The following is a 16077-nucleotide window of genomic DNA, read 5'->3' as shown; positions in this document are numbered from 1 at the left end:
TGGACCATGAGGCCATCATTGAACTATATGACTATTTGACAGCAACTACGTATACCGTATTTTTCGGACTATAAGTCGCAGTTTTTTTCATAGTTTGGCTGGGGGTGCGACTTATACTCAGGAGCGACTTATGTGTAAAATCATTAACACATTACCGTAAATATCAAATAATATTATTTAGCTCATTCACGTAAGAGACTAGACGTATAAGATTTCATCGGATTTGGCGATTAGGAGTGACAGATTGTTTGGTAAACGTATAGCATGTTCTATATGTTATAGTTATTTTAATGACTCTTACCATAATATGTTACGTTAACATACCAGGCACGTTCTCAGTTGGTTATTTATGCGTCATATAACGTAGACTTATTCAGCCTGTTGTTCACTATTCTTTATTTATTTTAAATTGCCTTTCAAATGTCTATTCTTGGTGTTGAGTTTTATCAAATAAATATCCCCAAAAAATGCGACTTATACTCCAGTGCGACTTATGTTTTTTTCCTTCTTTAGTATGCATTTTCGGCCGGTGCGACTTATACTCCGGAGCGATTTATACTCCGAAAAATACGGTACAATGTAGCATTAATTGATTATATAAATTTTTTGACAATATCAAACTGTCAGCTGTCACGCTCCCCCTCACAAGCACACGCACACAACAACACACAAACACAGACAGCTGGCTTAGCATGTCATGACTTGTCATGGCTGCACAAACAGTTGTACCAAACAGAACTCTTAACATCACTTATAACATCAAAGTGGCTATAATAACCAAGTAAAACAAAAGAGGAAGGCGTTATCACCATCACGACACACACATGAAAAGCGCTGCCAAGATGGATCTGGCCTTTTCAAAAGTAAAGAGATGTGTTTTTCAGGGATTTCAGTGACATTCACAAGTTTTAGGAAACTTCCAGATTTCATGGTTTTTACACAACCAAAAAAAATGCGTCATTACTAAGCCTGCCTCATATTAGTAAATGGACCACATGAGCCTGCCTTCATTCACAACTTAGCGCGCGTGTCTTATATGGTATATACAAGAGTGCATAACTTCAAGTGCGTAAAAAAACACTGAAGCGCAAACGGGAGAATAGGACCCGTAGTGCATAAATAAATAGACGCAGTATTACATATACAGAAAAAAAGTTTAAATTGTAATGGTTATTTTTGGTACAATCAAATAACCCCACTTTAAATATTCAGTTTTACTTGTATATCTTGCTGACCTTAAAGTTGTTCTTTACAGGTAAAATGCTTTCTGGGGAGGAAGATGGTTTGGAAGAGGATGCTGAGAAGTCTGAAGTCACCACTGGAACTTTCACAGGTGAGTTCAGCCTGGATGCTTAATGTACAATAACTTGTATACGCACCTGTAGAATATCAACAACACATTAATTGTATGTAATTATTTACACTTCAGCATCTGTTGTTGGAACAGATGGCTCCTCTGCGGCCCAAGTGGACATCATCACAGAACAGCCTCGGTCCTCCCAGCATACTCTGCAACCGGGTGACTCTGTGGATCTGAGTGCCTCGTCAGACCAGGGCGGGGGGGCAGGCGGGACATCTGCCTCAGATACTCCTGAGTCACCGAACGACAATGAAGAGGAGATGCTGAGTCACAGCTCAAGTGGTGGGGCAAACGTTACCCCAGAGACGGCTGACTACATTACTCCAGAGAACTCTACTCCAGAAGGAGGGCCACTAATGGAAGGCAGCTCACTGCTAGGCACCATTGACAGCTCACTCCCACCCAGTGACTCCTCCCAGACTACCACAGAAGGACCGGATTCTGCTGTCACCCCCTCGGATGTTGCAGAGCTGGTCAGTGTAATTGTGCATACGTGCAGGGATTTTTTTGATATTGACTGACAAACTCCATTGTTTTTATTTGTGTTTGACTCCTTTCATTTACTTCTTTTTTAAGGAGACAAATGTTTTTAAAAGCGAACTTCTCCTTTGTCAAAAATAGGTTTGTTGCTCTAATCCTAGTTTGCTCAAGGCCACTGGTGCAGCCCAAGCTTTGTCAATTGATTTATTCTTTGTTTGTCAGTTGATTGAGTTCAACGGAACCATTTTATCAGATATGTTTTAATGCTATCCAGCACTGCTACATTGCGTTAAAATTCAGAGCAACTCTGTCTATTCTAACTATTCTACCTGGATGGTTTTGCCCCCTTTTCTTTTTTTATTTTCCTTGCTGTCTTAGTTGCGCACGTCGTTGCCACGAGTGAGAGCACCATCTCCCCCCTCGCCAACTTCCACTGAGGGTCCCGATGCTTCAGTCAGCGACTCTTCTATCTGCATTGCTTCTTCTTCATCTTCGTCTCTCTCTTTCTCCTCCTCTTCTTCCTTCTGTGCAACCTCCTCCTCTAGCACAAGTGACAAGGTCAGACCATTGGACATTGTATGCGGAGTGGGAGGAGCTTTAACTTTAACCATCATGCTTTCTTCTTTTTATTCTCTCCCGATTCACTTGTTATTGTTGATTTTCCTTGTATTTTAACAATAACATGCTTTTCAAGCCTTCGTTAGAAAAGCAACAACCCCTGCCATCTTGATAGGGCCTAATCTTGAGTTTACTTTCCAGCATGATGACCTATACCCTCCAAATGTGTGTGCCCATGAATTTCCAAGATGTGCCGAGAGGCTTTTGTTCAAATAGAGGACTAATTAAGTGAACATACAGTTATTTGATCCCCTGATGATTTTGTAAATTTAACCCCTTACAAAGATATGAACAGTCCAGAATTTTATGGCACTTTTATTGTTACAGAAAAATACAGCATATCAAATAACATTCTGCAAAAAATAACATTGAATAAATATTATACATTAATTTATATTTAATTAAGTAAAATAAGTGTTTGATCCCCTACCAATTGGCAAACATTCTAACCCCCACAGACCGGTTATGTGCTCATAAAGCACACAAATTAGTCCTGTCCCTTTAAGAAAGTACAGCGTTCCTTTGCCACTTCAGAGTTCACTTACCGCTGTGTCAGTTACGGCTGCAGCTATCGATTATTTTAATAATTGTGTATAATCTATTGTTTAATCTATATATAAAACAATAGTATATGTAATATATGTATTAGTTTGTTCAATTAATTGAGTAATTGAATAAAACACACTTTGCAGCCTAAATGAGTACTTTATGGAACATAATTGAAATAAAGATGACTTTTTTGGCTTGCCACAACCTTCATTCTTTTTTTCTAATAAATACACATCAACATTGAAATTACACTTTCAAGATGTGTGCATTGATTAAAAAACAAACAAACAAAACCTCTGCTGATTGCTACCTATTTCAAAGTTCCGGGCACTCCATTTATTCCAGATATGATACATTTTTATTAGTTACTCTCATTAAACGATTATTCGAAGAAGCAATTCTAATCGAATTAATCAATTCAATTGAATAATCGTTGCATCACGGATTTTAAATTGAGTGTATAAAGTCAACATAAGAAGTGTTTAAATGAGTGTATGAAAGCTGTGTGGAGTGCTTATAAAGACGTTAAATGCATATAATATTCGTATAAGTTATAAAATAGATAGCGTACCGACTTCCCGGAATTTTCAGAATTAGAAGAGAGGGCTGTTAAGAGAGTTGGGAGCCAAGTCACCAGGAAAAGTGTTAGTACGACACTTAGCTGTAATGGCTTGCGATCCTGGAGTGTTCAAGAAGACACATGTACAGTCTGAAGTTTGACAATCAACACCTGAATGACTCAGACAAGGCTTACTGAAGGAGAATGATATATGGTGAAATGAGACCAAAATTGAGCTCTTTGGCGTCAAATGAACTCAAATTGTTTGGAGGCAGTGAATAGTTGAATATGAGCTCAAAAACAGCATCCCTATTGTCAAACATGGAGGTGCAAACATTTTGCTTTGGGGTTTTTCTCTGAACAAAACCTCTAGGTGATCAACTAGAAGAAACGTCTGCCCTCTGTGCTTGCCAACAAGTTTTTCTCCAACAAGTACTAAGTTATTTTTTTTGCAATACAATACAAAATAATTCATAACTTTTATTTAATGTGGGTTTTTTTTGCCGAATTTTATCTGACATTCTGTCTCTCCATTACACTTCTGGACTGTTCAAATGTATGTAATGGGGTGAACTTACAAAATCAGCAGGTGATCTAATACTGTACTCATTTCCCCCACTGTACCTTCCATTTTTTTGGGAATAAGCATTGCTCATCAATTAGTTCATGTTAATTGTAAACAAATCCCAAAAGGTTTACATTTAAATTTTCCATTCCTTCTTCTGGAAGGTTGTGTTAGTCATGGTTGAACAGAGGCCTCAAGGCTATGCTTTTTTCCCTGTATGAAAATTACTTTTTGTTGTGCTGAGCCAAAGCATGAATCCCTTTTTGCAACATTTGACTCAAAACGGAGGTATACACTGTCTTACATGGAGAGTTTAATGTTGTGGTAATATTGTGTAAAGAATGAATCCATCATTGTGCTACAGTACTTGCAAGTGGACTTTTTCCCAGAAGCTCTGTCATCCCTATTCCCTGTTTTCGCAAACATAGATACAGAATAGTGCTTCCTTATGGGGGGGTAGCATATTTAGAATAGTTTATATTGGAGGAGCTATGTGCTCAAGTCAACTATGTAGAACATTTATCTATCATCCTAATGTGGTTGAAATGCATGGTGTAGTTCATTGAAGATTCCCTGTGTGTCACATAAGGTGCTGGATGGCAGTGAGAGCCAGTACTCAGGCATGCAGATTGGAACTCTTCAGGATGAGGAAGATGACGGAACAGCACCTTCTTCCAGAGATGAAGCTTCAGAATCTTTCTTGCAGTCAGCGCTCGGTATGTTTGCTTACACACAAGAAAATGAACAACCATATTTGTACTGGAAAGTTGGTCAGTGACTCCGCATGTTTGTTTTCAGCTTTGAGCAAACCTCATCTCTTTGACGTTCGAGGTCACAACCGGCAGGGTTCAGACAGCAGCGTGGACCGCTTCATACCAAAGGAAGAACCCGCAGACCCTGAACCTGACAGCAAGGTTAATTAGTCGGCATTTAAGAACGCAAATGGTAGTAAAAATACCATGTCTTAATTTGATTACTTTTCTTTGTTTTTTTAGCCATCAAACATTAAGGGTCCAATTGGACACTATACTGACCAGGGAGCGGAGCCACTTGTGCACTGTGTGCGGCTTCTTGCTGCCTCTTTCTTGTTGACAGGACAAAAGAATGGTCAGTATGATTTAGGTGAATTTCAGCGAGTTCCCACGTAAACTGAAACCATCAGAAGTCTAAACGGTCTACATGAAGCGAGGTACATTGAACTATCAACTATCAAAAGTCTGAGTGGTGTACTTGAAGTTTTGTCATGGGTTAAAGGAGCTGTTTGCAACTTGCTGAGTTACATTTTTCAAACCTAAAAAATAGAACACCACCGGCTAGCCGTTTTACAGAACAGATTTAATACATACATGTGTTTATTTTTTAGAATTACAAGTTAAACTTTGCAAAACACTTTGCGCAGACCAAATTAAATGTTGGCTTTGATGGGGTTTCATTTTTCGTGTCCGTACATGCGTGCATTTCCATGGTGCGTGCCCACCCACAGGAGTGATCTTCACATATGAAAATAATTTTTTTTTAAAAGGGATGCGGGGGATGTTTAAATCTCTCCCAACACCACCCTTGTGTCATGGCGCATTATATTGTTGATGTAGATGCCCATATCTGCTGTACAGATTTACTTTACAAAAGAGAAGTGTGGGATATTTCTCTTGTTGCCTTATTTGTATTATCCTGAAAGTTTGAACTAGGTAAAGGGTGGGTCGCAATGATCGACAATCTACTTACCAAACCGTGACATACAGCAGTTTCAAAATCCAAATGTTCATTTTAAAGTGCACTTGCTGGCAAACAACCTGTGAAAAAAACTGGACAGATTTATCCAAAAATCAACATAGTTCATCAGATACTATGGCAGTATTTATTCATGTTGATCTTCAACATGTTGCTTTGTCTAACACTGATAAGTTAAGTTTGTGTATCACCAGGTCTGATCCCTGACAAGGAAGTACGAGTGAGTGTGAAGGCTTTGGCAGTCAGTTGTATTGGTGCAGCTGGGGCACTGCTTCCTGAGTCTTTCTTTAATTCCCTCTACCTGGAGCCGCTGGACGGCATTCCAACGGAAGGTAAAAAATACATTTAATATGAGTATGACATAACCAAAAACTTTTTTCAGATGCTGTATTTATTCACACCACCAAATCATTGGTGAAACGTAACACTCTTTAACACTTTAACTTTAACTTTAACACAACAACACTCAAAACTTAAACTAAACACTCTTGGCTTAAAGGTTAAGTGTTCCTCATTAGAACACACACTCCCACACAATCATGGGGATTAGTGGAGTTAAGCCAACAGTAAAACACCTGTTTTGTTTCTTGATCTTCCAGTTTGTAACTTTGTGGTGCCAGATGTATGTATTTGTCTGTGGAGTTAGGAGTAGAAGAAAAATCTAGCCTTGCATTGCATATTGCTATTCTGCCAGAAGAACTCAAAGCTAATTGAAATACTCTTATTTGTTTTTTGGGTATTTGCCTTACAATATATGTTGCCGGTTTAATATTTAGTTTGGCTCAGAAATTAATGTGCGTTTTGCCCTTGTCAATTTGATAATTTTTATTTAATAATTTTTTGCTCTACCCATCTATTGATTTTTTTACTACCGAGGTTTCTATCCTATTGGGTGGTATTTAGTTTAGGACCCCTGCCTTTGACTCTGCTATGTTTCAATTTGATGTGTCCTTTCAGAGCAACAGTATGTCAGTGATGTGCTGGATCTCATTGACCATGGGGATCCACAGGTCAGAGGGGCCATGGCCATCCTCTGTGCAGTCATTATTCAGGCTGCGCTCACTAAAACACGCTACAACATTCACAGCTGGCTGGCCAGTGTGCAGAGCGCAACAGGTCAGTGTGTTTTCAATGTCATGTCTTGATGCATAAATACAAGGGCAACAAGCAATCATTTCAGAGTCAGTCATTACGACTTTAACCCTTTTTAGGCAACCCTGTGTCCCTGGTGCACCTGTTACCCTTGCTGCGAAAAGCCCTAAAAGACGAATCTTCAGTTACCTGCAAGATGGCTTGCTCTGCAGTCAGGGTAAGTGTGTGTTTGTGTTTTGTCTGTGTGTAATGGTGTAGCTTTTTGTAAGCGCAATGTGTGTGTTGCAGCACTGCATCATGACTATATGCAGCAGTACACTTAGTGAGATGGGCCTGCAGTTGGTGATCGACCTCCTGGCTCTGAGAAACTCTTCATATTGGCTTGTCCGCACTGAACTGTTAGAGACCCTGGCAGAGATGGACTTTCGGTAAGCTTTATGAATTATATTTTCTTGGTTTATCTTAAATAGTGTGCTTATGCTTTATATCTCAAAGACAAAATGTATTTAAATTGAAAGCGTTTTTTTTGTTTCCCAGGTTAGTTCATTTCCTGGAGCGAAAGACTGACACCCTGCACAAAGGCGAACACCACTACACTAAGGTATTTTCTCAATTTCTAGACCGCTTTTGCAGTAGGGCTGTCTTGGACTAATGATTTTTGTAGTTGAACTTGATTCGTTAGATTTTGCCCATAGTTGATGATCAGTCAAATCTATGGCGGCGTTTGCAAGAGAAGAGATCGTGGTATGTAGTACACTGACTCGTCACTAGGTGTCAGTCATGTCACATTGATGTACATATAGCCACAGGAAGGAGAAAAATGACAATGAGAAACGCCATGATTATATGACCCTTTCAAAGTTAATTAAATAAATGTAAAGATAAACATCAAACAGAAACATCATCCATCCATCCATCCATCTTCTTCCGCTTATCCGAGGTCGGGTCGCGGGGACAGCAGCCAAACAGAAACATAATAACTAAGCATAAAATATGATCATAAAAAATAACAATACAATCCACTACTTTGCTGGAAAAAGTCTTGGTAGCAGGAGACAGTGAGGAAAGAGGGAGAGGAAGGGATGAGTTATGTCAGGGTCTTATGTGTTTCGCTCTCGTCCATTACAGAGTTAATTTTAAAGAATGGATGGTTACAGCTGTAAACTTGCTCACTTTAACTTTATTAAAACTTCATTACACACTGGCCATACTTCAAGGATTAAACAAATTGAATTGTCTTAGCAGCACACATGAGACATGAGATGGCATAAAATTTAGTACCCTAGGTCCCAGATTTAGCCCAATGTTTTGTGTAACATTTAAACCGTTACCCCAGCAACCTCTGTTGACTAGGAACATTTACATTACTGTACATTTTGTTTGGAACACTACTGGCCACTGTTTTATTTAGGAAAAAACTCAACACTAAACTCAAAATGATCTTCCACCAACCACACATTCACTTCTATGATGAAGGAATAATAATATAACGAAATGCTAGAGTATGTTTAAAATTCTGATGCTTGTAAACGCACCTTCTGGCGCACTGGTGGACAATAAGGAAGTATTGTGAAGACATACACCTGAGGATAGGTTGATTGGCAACATTAAATTGGCCCAAGTGTGTGAATGTGAGTGTGATTGTTGTCTGTCTATTTGTGTTGGCCCTGTGATGAGATGGCAGTGTTTCCCATAAACTGCCAAGATACCTGTGGCGGTGGAGGCGTGGCTATGGGCGTGGTCACCATGACATCATTGAGTAATTTGCATAATTTACTACAATGATATGATTTTCTCTAAAAAGGCTAAAAAAATGTATACTTACTAATTAATAATAACAGTTTTGTTTTAAATGTCCATCCATCCATCCATCCATCCATCCATCCATCCATCCATTTTACAATATAATTACAACACTTTATGTACATATTTATATACAGATTTGAACAATAAGTTATTCACTGAAATATATTTATTAATTGTGGTTCTTACAAAAAATATATCTTATAAAAGCTAAAATGTCTCATAAAGCTCTGCCCCTTTAATTAGTGCATACTAAATAATTTAACTTTAGCTTACTACTACAACCATATTATTTACCAGCAACATAAAGTGAAACAGAGGCAGAGGTGACAGTAACAAATAAACAGAAAACAGTAGTGGTGGTAGATAGACACAGAGCTTCATCAAACATCTGATCCACTGAACAAACAGCTCCAAAAATCTTGAACTTTAGACTGCCATCAGTTTTACTCCCTACACTTAACCATGTGTTTCCTACTGCCTGCAGACTTTGCACCCTTTGTTATATACACATGTTGTGTTTCTAATATAAATACATTTAATAAAGTCAAATACAAATAGGGCAACAAGAGAAGTATCCTACACTTCTCTTTTGTAAAATAAATCTGAACAGCCGATATGGGCATCTACATCAACTATATGATTTGCCTGAAAAGCTGGAGAGGACAAAAAAAAAATAAAAAAAAATTATTTTATTTTTTTAATTTAATTTAATTTAATTTTTTTAATTTGTGGCGGACGTAATTCTTTCGTGGCGGGCCGCCACAAATAAATGAATGTGTGGGAAACACTGGATGGTGAGTACCCTGCCCTCTGCCTGAGTGCAGCTGGGATAGCCTCCAGGCCCCCCACGACACCATAGTCTATGGTGTAAATTTTGCTCCACAGTCACATTTTTAACCCTCTGTTAGAGTAGTATCTGCAAACAGTTTGTGGAGACGTGCCCTTTGCATGAAAATAAATCAGACTCTGAATCGAATTGTAGACTATTCTAAGACACCCCTACTATGCAGTGTTTATTTTAATTTCAAATCGATTTCATACATTTTTTTTCATTATAGCGTCTTCGGCTGCAGGAAAGGGTTTTAAATGATGTAGTCATTTGCCTGCTGGGAGATGATGACCCCAGAGTCAGACATGTGGCAGCTTCTGCTGCTAGCAGGTACACTTTTTTCTCAACTAATTTGTCCAATGTCTAATTGGTCAATTCACAATTTTTCCCACGTTCATTCACTATGCAGATGTAACCTAAACATAAACAGGATGTCTGAAATGTGTGGACTATGATGTGATTTTTGTTTTTCTGTTTAGATTTAATTGCCACATGGAGGTTAATAATGATTTGTTTCCCTTCCTTTTCTGACACCCACAGACTGGTTTCTAGATTGTTTTACGACTGTGACCAGGGCCAAACAGACCCTGTTGTCGCTATTGCCCGAGACCAGAGTTCAGTTTACCTGCAGCTGCTGATGCATGAGGCACAACCCCCCTCCCAATTCACAGTGAGCACAATCACAAGGTAACTATATATCTACTACATGGATCCATCAAGTTAAATATGTTACAAGAATTTAATCTCAGAGCGTATGTTTGATTTGATAATAAATGTAGCTTTCCCCTGGTTCGAATGAAGTATTTGACATTGCAGAATGTTAGAAAATGTGCTAAATTACGCTTATTCTAAAGTCTTTTTTTCTGTGTGCTAGGACTTATCGTGGCTTTAACCTGTCCAACACCGTTTCTGACGTCACTCTGGAAAACAACTTGTCTCGGGTCGTCACTGCTATCTCCCATGTGTTCACGTCCTCTACCTCCAGAGCCCTGACTGTGAGCGCTCACATTAATTTTGCGTTGGATAATCTTGCAATTTAAAACTACCGGTAAATGAATTATGTAAATGTTTGTTATTTTTTCTGTTAAGTTTGGCTGCTGTGAAGCGCTTTGTCTCCTGGCTTCACATTTTCCAGTGTGCACATGGAGCACAGGCTGGCACTGCGGCTACATTAACTCCCTTAATAGCGTTTCATCTCGAGCCAATCTCAACCGCAGCCGTGGCAGGGCCCTCAGGTCTGTGCACACAGTTACCTACATTTTATTTCCCTGTATATGTATATATGTCTGATTTTTCTTTTTGTCCCTCTTATTCAGTCTTCCCCAGTCTAGCAGTGCTCCATCCTCCTCAATCTCCAACTCCTCTGCACCTGATGTGGAACGAAGGACTTTAACATTGGGAGTGACCAACATGGTACTCTCCTTACTGTCGTCTGCCTGGTTTCCACTGGATCTTTCTGCACATCAGGATGCCTTGATGCTAGCTGGAAACCTGCTCACTGGTGACCGATACATACAAATGACCAACAGCTAATAATTGATGTAGCTTTGAAATTACACTTTAAAGAGGTACAAATTGATCAGAACAAATTGCCAATGTTCTTTTTTTCATGTTTGCCTTTTTAGCAGTGGCTCCTAAATGCATGCGCAACCCCTGGGGTGGAGAGGAAGAAGGAAATGGTGGCAACAGTGGAGGATCAAATAAGATTGAGGAACCATGGGCAGCGTTGTCAGAGCGCTCCCTGGTGGCATTGGTGGACCAGCTTTTTTCTCACCTGCTGAAGGTGCTCAACATCTGCACACATGTTCTAGATGACACTCCGCCAGGACCAGCAGTTAAGGTTGGATTCTCCCAGTACATATAACATAATTTTTGTAGCAATGAACAGAATGTGTAAGTCATAATAACTCTTCCTGCAGGCCACACTGCCCTCCCTGAGCAACACTGCCTCCCTGAGTCCGATACGCAGAAAGGGCAAAGAGAAGGAGGCCTCCGATCCCAATACCTTGCCTTTGAGCCCAAAGAAAATCAATGAGATTAACTCGGGTATGTAACACACAAACCAAAGCACCCACCAGACCTCTTTGTTTTTTGTAAATATTTTACTAGTTTACATGCTTTTTTGGGGGCAGGCAGAGCTATCGACAGTACAAGTGGGACAGCTGTAAACAAGTCTAACACTCTTGGCAGCTTCTATCACTTGCCACCTTACCTCAAGCTCTATGATGTTCTGAAAGCAACTCATGCCAACTACAAGGTGATTTTGAAAAAGATCATTTTCTCGTATACCAGAAACGTATTTAAAGTTGCTGTATGTTACGGATAGGCAGCTGCAGAGATGCCGCTATTTTTGACTGTTGAGCATATTCTCCCACCCTCTTCCAGTTTTTACCATGTAAACTATGGCCAATGTAACACACATGCATGCGCATGAGTTATATTTGTTGTCAGCCACTGTAAGTGATTTGGCAAAGTTTAGCTACTAAGATTAGCTAATGTTGTAGCTCATCTACACAGCATGACTTCAAATTGTTGATTGATTCTGTGGGACTGCTTTTGTGTATGTGCACGCACTCTGGGAATGTACGTGTATGACGTGAATGACAGCCGTTATCGCCAATGACTCTGTTTGGGCCAAACTGCAATTTATTTTAAATTGGTAAATTGTGAGACATAGACATTTCATTGTTCAATCTGTTCTTGTTAACCCCTGTTGATAACATTTGCTCGCTAGTGTTAATGTTCTTAAATATTTATTTATTTTATTTTTAAAAAAAAAATTTTGAAGTGTTGTCATACAGCAACTTTAACTTGTTTTTGTTTTTGCTAGGTGACGTTGGACCTTCACAGTAGCCAGGAGAAGTTTGGTGGTTTTCTGCGTGCAGCTTTGGACGTTCTGTCTCAGCTGCTGGAGCTGGCCACACTTCATGACATCAATAAAGTGAGTATCTCTCTAATGGACAGCGTCAACTAATTTGTAGGGGGTTAGCTCACCCGTTCTACAAAACAAGGCCCTTTATTAGAATGCATTTTCAAAATTGTTACATTTTTCTTCCTACGTAGTGTGTAGAGGAAATTTTGGGCTATCTCAAGTCCTGCTTCTCCCGAGAACCTACCATGGCTACCATTTGTGTTCAGCAGGTTAGTACATGGCCTAGATATGACAATGGTTAGTCTTGGATAGTGTGTGGCAGTTTCCATACGGTTACAACACTGAGCAGTGAGTTGCCACCAGGGACTCCACACAGAGTAAGGTTGGATCCTGCCGACAGGGCCTGTAAAGGCGTTGGCTTCCCTGTGCGATGGTTCCATACACTCTTTAATTTAAAAAATGGCATTCAGTGAGAGGATGAGTTTGAAAAATAAATTATTTGTAAAATCATTTATTTTTCAGTTGTTGAAGACCCTATTTGGCACAAACTTGGCATCCCAGTATGAGGGTGTTCTGAGTGGACCGTGCCGTGCCCAGGGAAAGGTACTTCGTCTTGGTTCATCCAGCCTCAGACCAGGCCTGTACCACTACTGCTTCATGGCACCATACACACACTTCACACAGGCTCTGGCTGATGCTAGTCTCCGTAACATGGTGCAGGCTGAGCAAGAGCAGGACACCTCTGGGTGGGTCTAAATGCACAGACCAGATGCAAGAAAATATATTTTTATAAGTGTGCCATCGAAAATGCATTGTGATAAGTAAAATTATTTGGTACTGCTTCATCTATTTCCAGATGGTTTGATGTGATGCAGAAGGCGTCTAACCAGCTGAGGTCCAACATCGCAAATGCAACACGCCAAAGAGGAGACAAGGTAATATATTTCCCATTTCCTCTGGGTTAACTGATGTCAGATTACCAAATATGTGTTATCAAATAGGATTTAGCTTGAGGAAGCTAAATAATTTCAATGTTTACACAGAATGCCATCCACAACCACATCCGTCTTTTCGAACCACTGGTGATTAAAGCCTTGAAGCAGTACACCACCAGCACATCTGTGACTCTGCAAAGACAAGTTTTGGACCTTCTTGCCCAGCTTGTGCAGCTCAGAGTTAACTACTGCCTGCTGGACTCTGATCAGGTTCAATGGATATGCTGAACTCTATGATCTACAATTGTTTATTTTTCCTTACCACTTCACTTGTTTTTGTTGCAGGTCTTCATAGGGTTTGTCCTGAAACAGTTTGAATATATCGAAGTGGGGCAGTTTAGGTATGTTTCCTCAAGTATCCATTGACTATTTAAAGTACTTGTTACATTTTTAGACAATACTTCCACATATCCGGGCTGTTTTTCAGGATACATTTTGTGTTTTCTTTCAGAGATTCAGAGGCTATCATACCAAACATCTTCTTCTTCCTCGTATTGTTGTCCTACGAACGTTACCATTCCAAGCAGATAATCAGTATCCCCAAAATCATCCAACTATGTGATGGCATCATGGCAAGCGGAAGGAAAGCGGTCACACACGGTGATAAGAGCACGACAGAAACACTCCAAAAAATATTTGTTAATACAGTACTTGTAACACAACTTCTTGTTATTTCTGCAGCAATCCCTGCCTTGCAGCCAATAGTACATGACCTGTTTGTCCTGAGGGGCTCAAACAAGGCAGATGCAGGCAAAGAGCTGGATACACAGAAAGAAGTGGTGGTTTCTATGTTGCTCAGACTTGTTCAGTACCACCAGGTACACTGTCAAGTGATTGCAGCGATTTTCACATTATCAAGACAAGGCTTTCTTTCGCGCCTACATTTTTTTCATGTGTGGTGTAGGTTTTGGAGATGTTCATCCTTGTTCTACAGCAGTGTCACAAAGAAAATGAGGACAAGTGGAAGAGATTGTCCCGACAAATTGCAGATGTGATTCTTCCCATGATTGCCAAACAGCAGGTAACGTGTTATTTGGGGGGGAAAAAAATACCTTCCATTTGTTGCATTATCCTTTATTTGTATTCAGCAAGTTAGCACTTTGTGTATGCATGACAGTGGTTTGTTTGGCTTTTTTGTGGCTGTCTCCATACGGGTACAACACTAAGTAGTGTGTTGCCACCACGGACTCCACACATAGTGAGGCTGGATCCTGCCGACAGGGCCTGTAAAGACGTTGGTTTTCCTGTGCGATGGTTCCACACATTCTATAATTTAACATATTTAGTGATACGTTCTATAATTTAATGTATTTACTGAGAGCATTGAATTTGGTAATAAAATTGTCTGTTGTAGTTTATCATTAGACTTTTACAATGCTGTGGAGACGTCCATGCTGCAATGAAATTGGCAAAATGTTTAATTTGGTGTATCCCAACAGATGCATCTGGACTCCCCTGAGGCTTTGGGAGTTTTAAACACACTTTTTGAGACCGTAGCGCCCTCCTCTCTTAGGCCTGTGGATATGTTGCTCAAGAGTATGTTCGTCACCCCGGCTACTATGGTGAGACATCACCACTTGCACAATTTTAGTAATGTAGCTAAGCATTCTTTTTTTTTTTCAAGTTGATGAACTATAATCCGTGTCCCATTACTTTAGACATCTGTGACAACAGTCCAACTGTGGGTGTCCGGTATCTTGGCAGTGCTCAGGGTACTAGTCTCTCAGTCAACGGAAGACATTGTATTATCACGAGTCCACGAGCTGGCCCTTTCCCCGCATCTCCTTTCCTGCAACACTGTCCACCGCCTCCATCAGCACAGCCCCTCCCCAAATGGGCCACCTGCTTCTGATTCATTTACCAATCCAGAACCTAATGGTAATGCACAAAAAGCCCTGCCGGAAGAAACTTTCGCCAGGTTAGTGTTTGACTGATCAAAAGTATAAATATGCCTTATATTTGGGTCCTCCTGAAATATGGTCGTATAATTTGATTTTTATGTTTTTGGGACCACATTTAGATTCTTGCTCCAAATGGTTGGAGTGTTGCTGGAAGAAATTTCCTCCAGACAAGTTAAAGTAGACATTACTGAGGAGCAACACACTTTCTATTGCCAGCAGTTGGGCACATTGCTCATGTGTCTTATACACATCTTCAAAAGTGGTGGGTGTTCATCAAATTTTAGATATAACAAGCAGCCTTTCATTTTGACAGTGTTAATATATGAGGCAGTTGTTTACCCATTTGTTCTTCAATCCAGGAATGTTCCGTAGAATCACAGCTGCAGCCAGCCGCCTCTTGATGGCTGAGAGTGCTAATGGCCCGAGTGACTCTGAGGCCGGGCTTTACTACCATTTGGAGACTCTAAACTGCATGGTGCAGGGCCTGATCACCACCCATCCTTCCCTTGTGCTGCTCTGGTGCCAGGTCCTACTCCTAATCAACTACACAAACTACTCCTGGTGGGCTGAGGTTCACCAGACGCCAAAGTAAGATGATAGTTTTGGGCAGAATGCCAGAGATACTGGCAAACAATTAAGATAAGTGAGGTGTTTCATTTAGCACCAAGAAATGGTTTTGGCCCTGGGTCTTTTTTAAACTCATGATGATTTGTGACTGTA

At 40.1% G+C, this 16077-nt stretch overlaps 2 protein-coding genes and 2 non-coding genes across 13 annotated transcripts in view; 3 read left to right on the top strand and 1 right to left on the bottom strand.

The window, feature by feature from the left end:
- Positions 1-16077, bottom strand: part of LOC133639450 (target of Myb1 membrane trafficking protein-like) — an 862139-nt gene that overhangs the window by 236630 nt on the left and 609432 nt on the right. The gene's annotated exons all lie outside the window — the stretch shown is intronic.
- The window catches only part of htt (huntingtin), a 55262-nt gene that overhangs the window by 17350 nt on the left and 21835 nt on the right, over positions 1-16077 (top strand). For 7 of the 10 annotated variants that reach the window (XM_062032973.1, XM_062032972.1, XM_062032977.1 and 4 more), the window contains 31 exons: positions 1256-1333; positions 1430-1833; positions 4721-4847; positions 4930-5045; positions 5127-5238; positions 6057-6194; positions 6820-6978; positions 7074-7171; positions 7243-7382; positions 7492-7555; positions 9819-9919; positions 10130-10276; positions 10464-10584; positions 10679-10824; positions 10906-11090; positions 11215-11429; positions 11509-11635; positions 11722-11846; positions 12420-12530; positions 12653-12730; positions 12984-13207; positions 13318-13396; positions 13505-13666; positions 13742-13797; positions 13908-14056; positions 14138-14274; positions 14361-14477; positions 14896-15018; positions 15115-15374; positions 15477-15619; positions 15717-15945. In XM_062032973.1, the coding sequence (XP_061888957.1) occupies positions 1256-1333; positions 1430-1833; positions 4721-4847; positions 4930-5045; positions 5127-5238; positions 6057-6194; positions 6820-6978; positions 7074-7171; positions 7243-7382; positions 7492-7555; positions 9819-9919; positions 10130-10276; positions 10464-10584; positions 10679-10824; positions 10906-11090; positions 11215-11429; positions 11509-11635; positions 11722-11846; positions 12420-12530; positions 12653-12730; positions 12984-13207; positions 13318-13396; positions 13505-13666; positions 13742-13797; positions 13908-14056; positions 14138-14274; positions 14361-14477; positions 14896-15018; positions 15115-15374; positions 15477-15619; positions 15717-15945 (4471 nt within the window). The remainder of the gene's footprint in view (positions 1-1255; positions 1334-1429; positions 1834-4720; positions 4848-4929; positions 5046-5126; positions 5239-6056; positions 6195-6819; positions 6979-7073; positions 7172-7242; positions 7383-7491; positions 7556-9818; positions 9920-10129; positions 10277-10463; positions 10585-10678; positions 10825-10905; positions 11091-11214; positions 11430-11508; positions 11636-11721; positions 11847-12419; positions 12531-12652; positions 12731-12983; positions 13208-13317; positions 13397-13504; positions 13667-13741; positions 13798-13907; positions 14057-14137; positions 14275-14360; positions 14478-14895; positions 15019-15114; positions 15375-15476; positions 15620-15716; positions 15946-16077) is intronic. The other 3 variants (XM_062032974.1, XM_062032971.1, XM_062032970.1) reach the window with 1 other exon arrangement.
- LOC133640194 (small Cajal body-specific RNA 14) lies at positions 12777-12906 on the top strand. Its single transcript, XR_009824097.1, has one exon. It is a non-coding gene; the product is annotated as a small Cajal body-specific RNA 14 (non-coding RNA).
- LOC133640193 (small Cajal body-specific RNA 14) lies at positions 14593-14722 on the top strand. Its single transcript, XR_009824096.1, has one exon. It is a non-coding gene; the product is annotated as a small Cajal body-specific RNA 14 (non-coding RNA).

The sequence above is a fragment of the Entelurus aequoreus genome, linkage group LG22 (assembly GCF_033978785.1).
Source record: "Entelurus aequoreus isolate RoL-2023_Sb linkage group LG22, RoL_Eaeq_v1.1, whole genome shotgun sequence".
Lineage (NCBI taxonomy): Eukaryota > Metazoa > Chordata > Actinopteri > Syngnathiformes > Syngnathidae > Entelurus > Entelurus aequoreus.
This window is presented reverse-complemented; position numbering and strand designations above follow the sequence as displayed.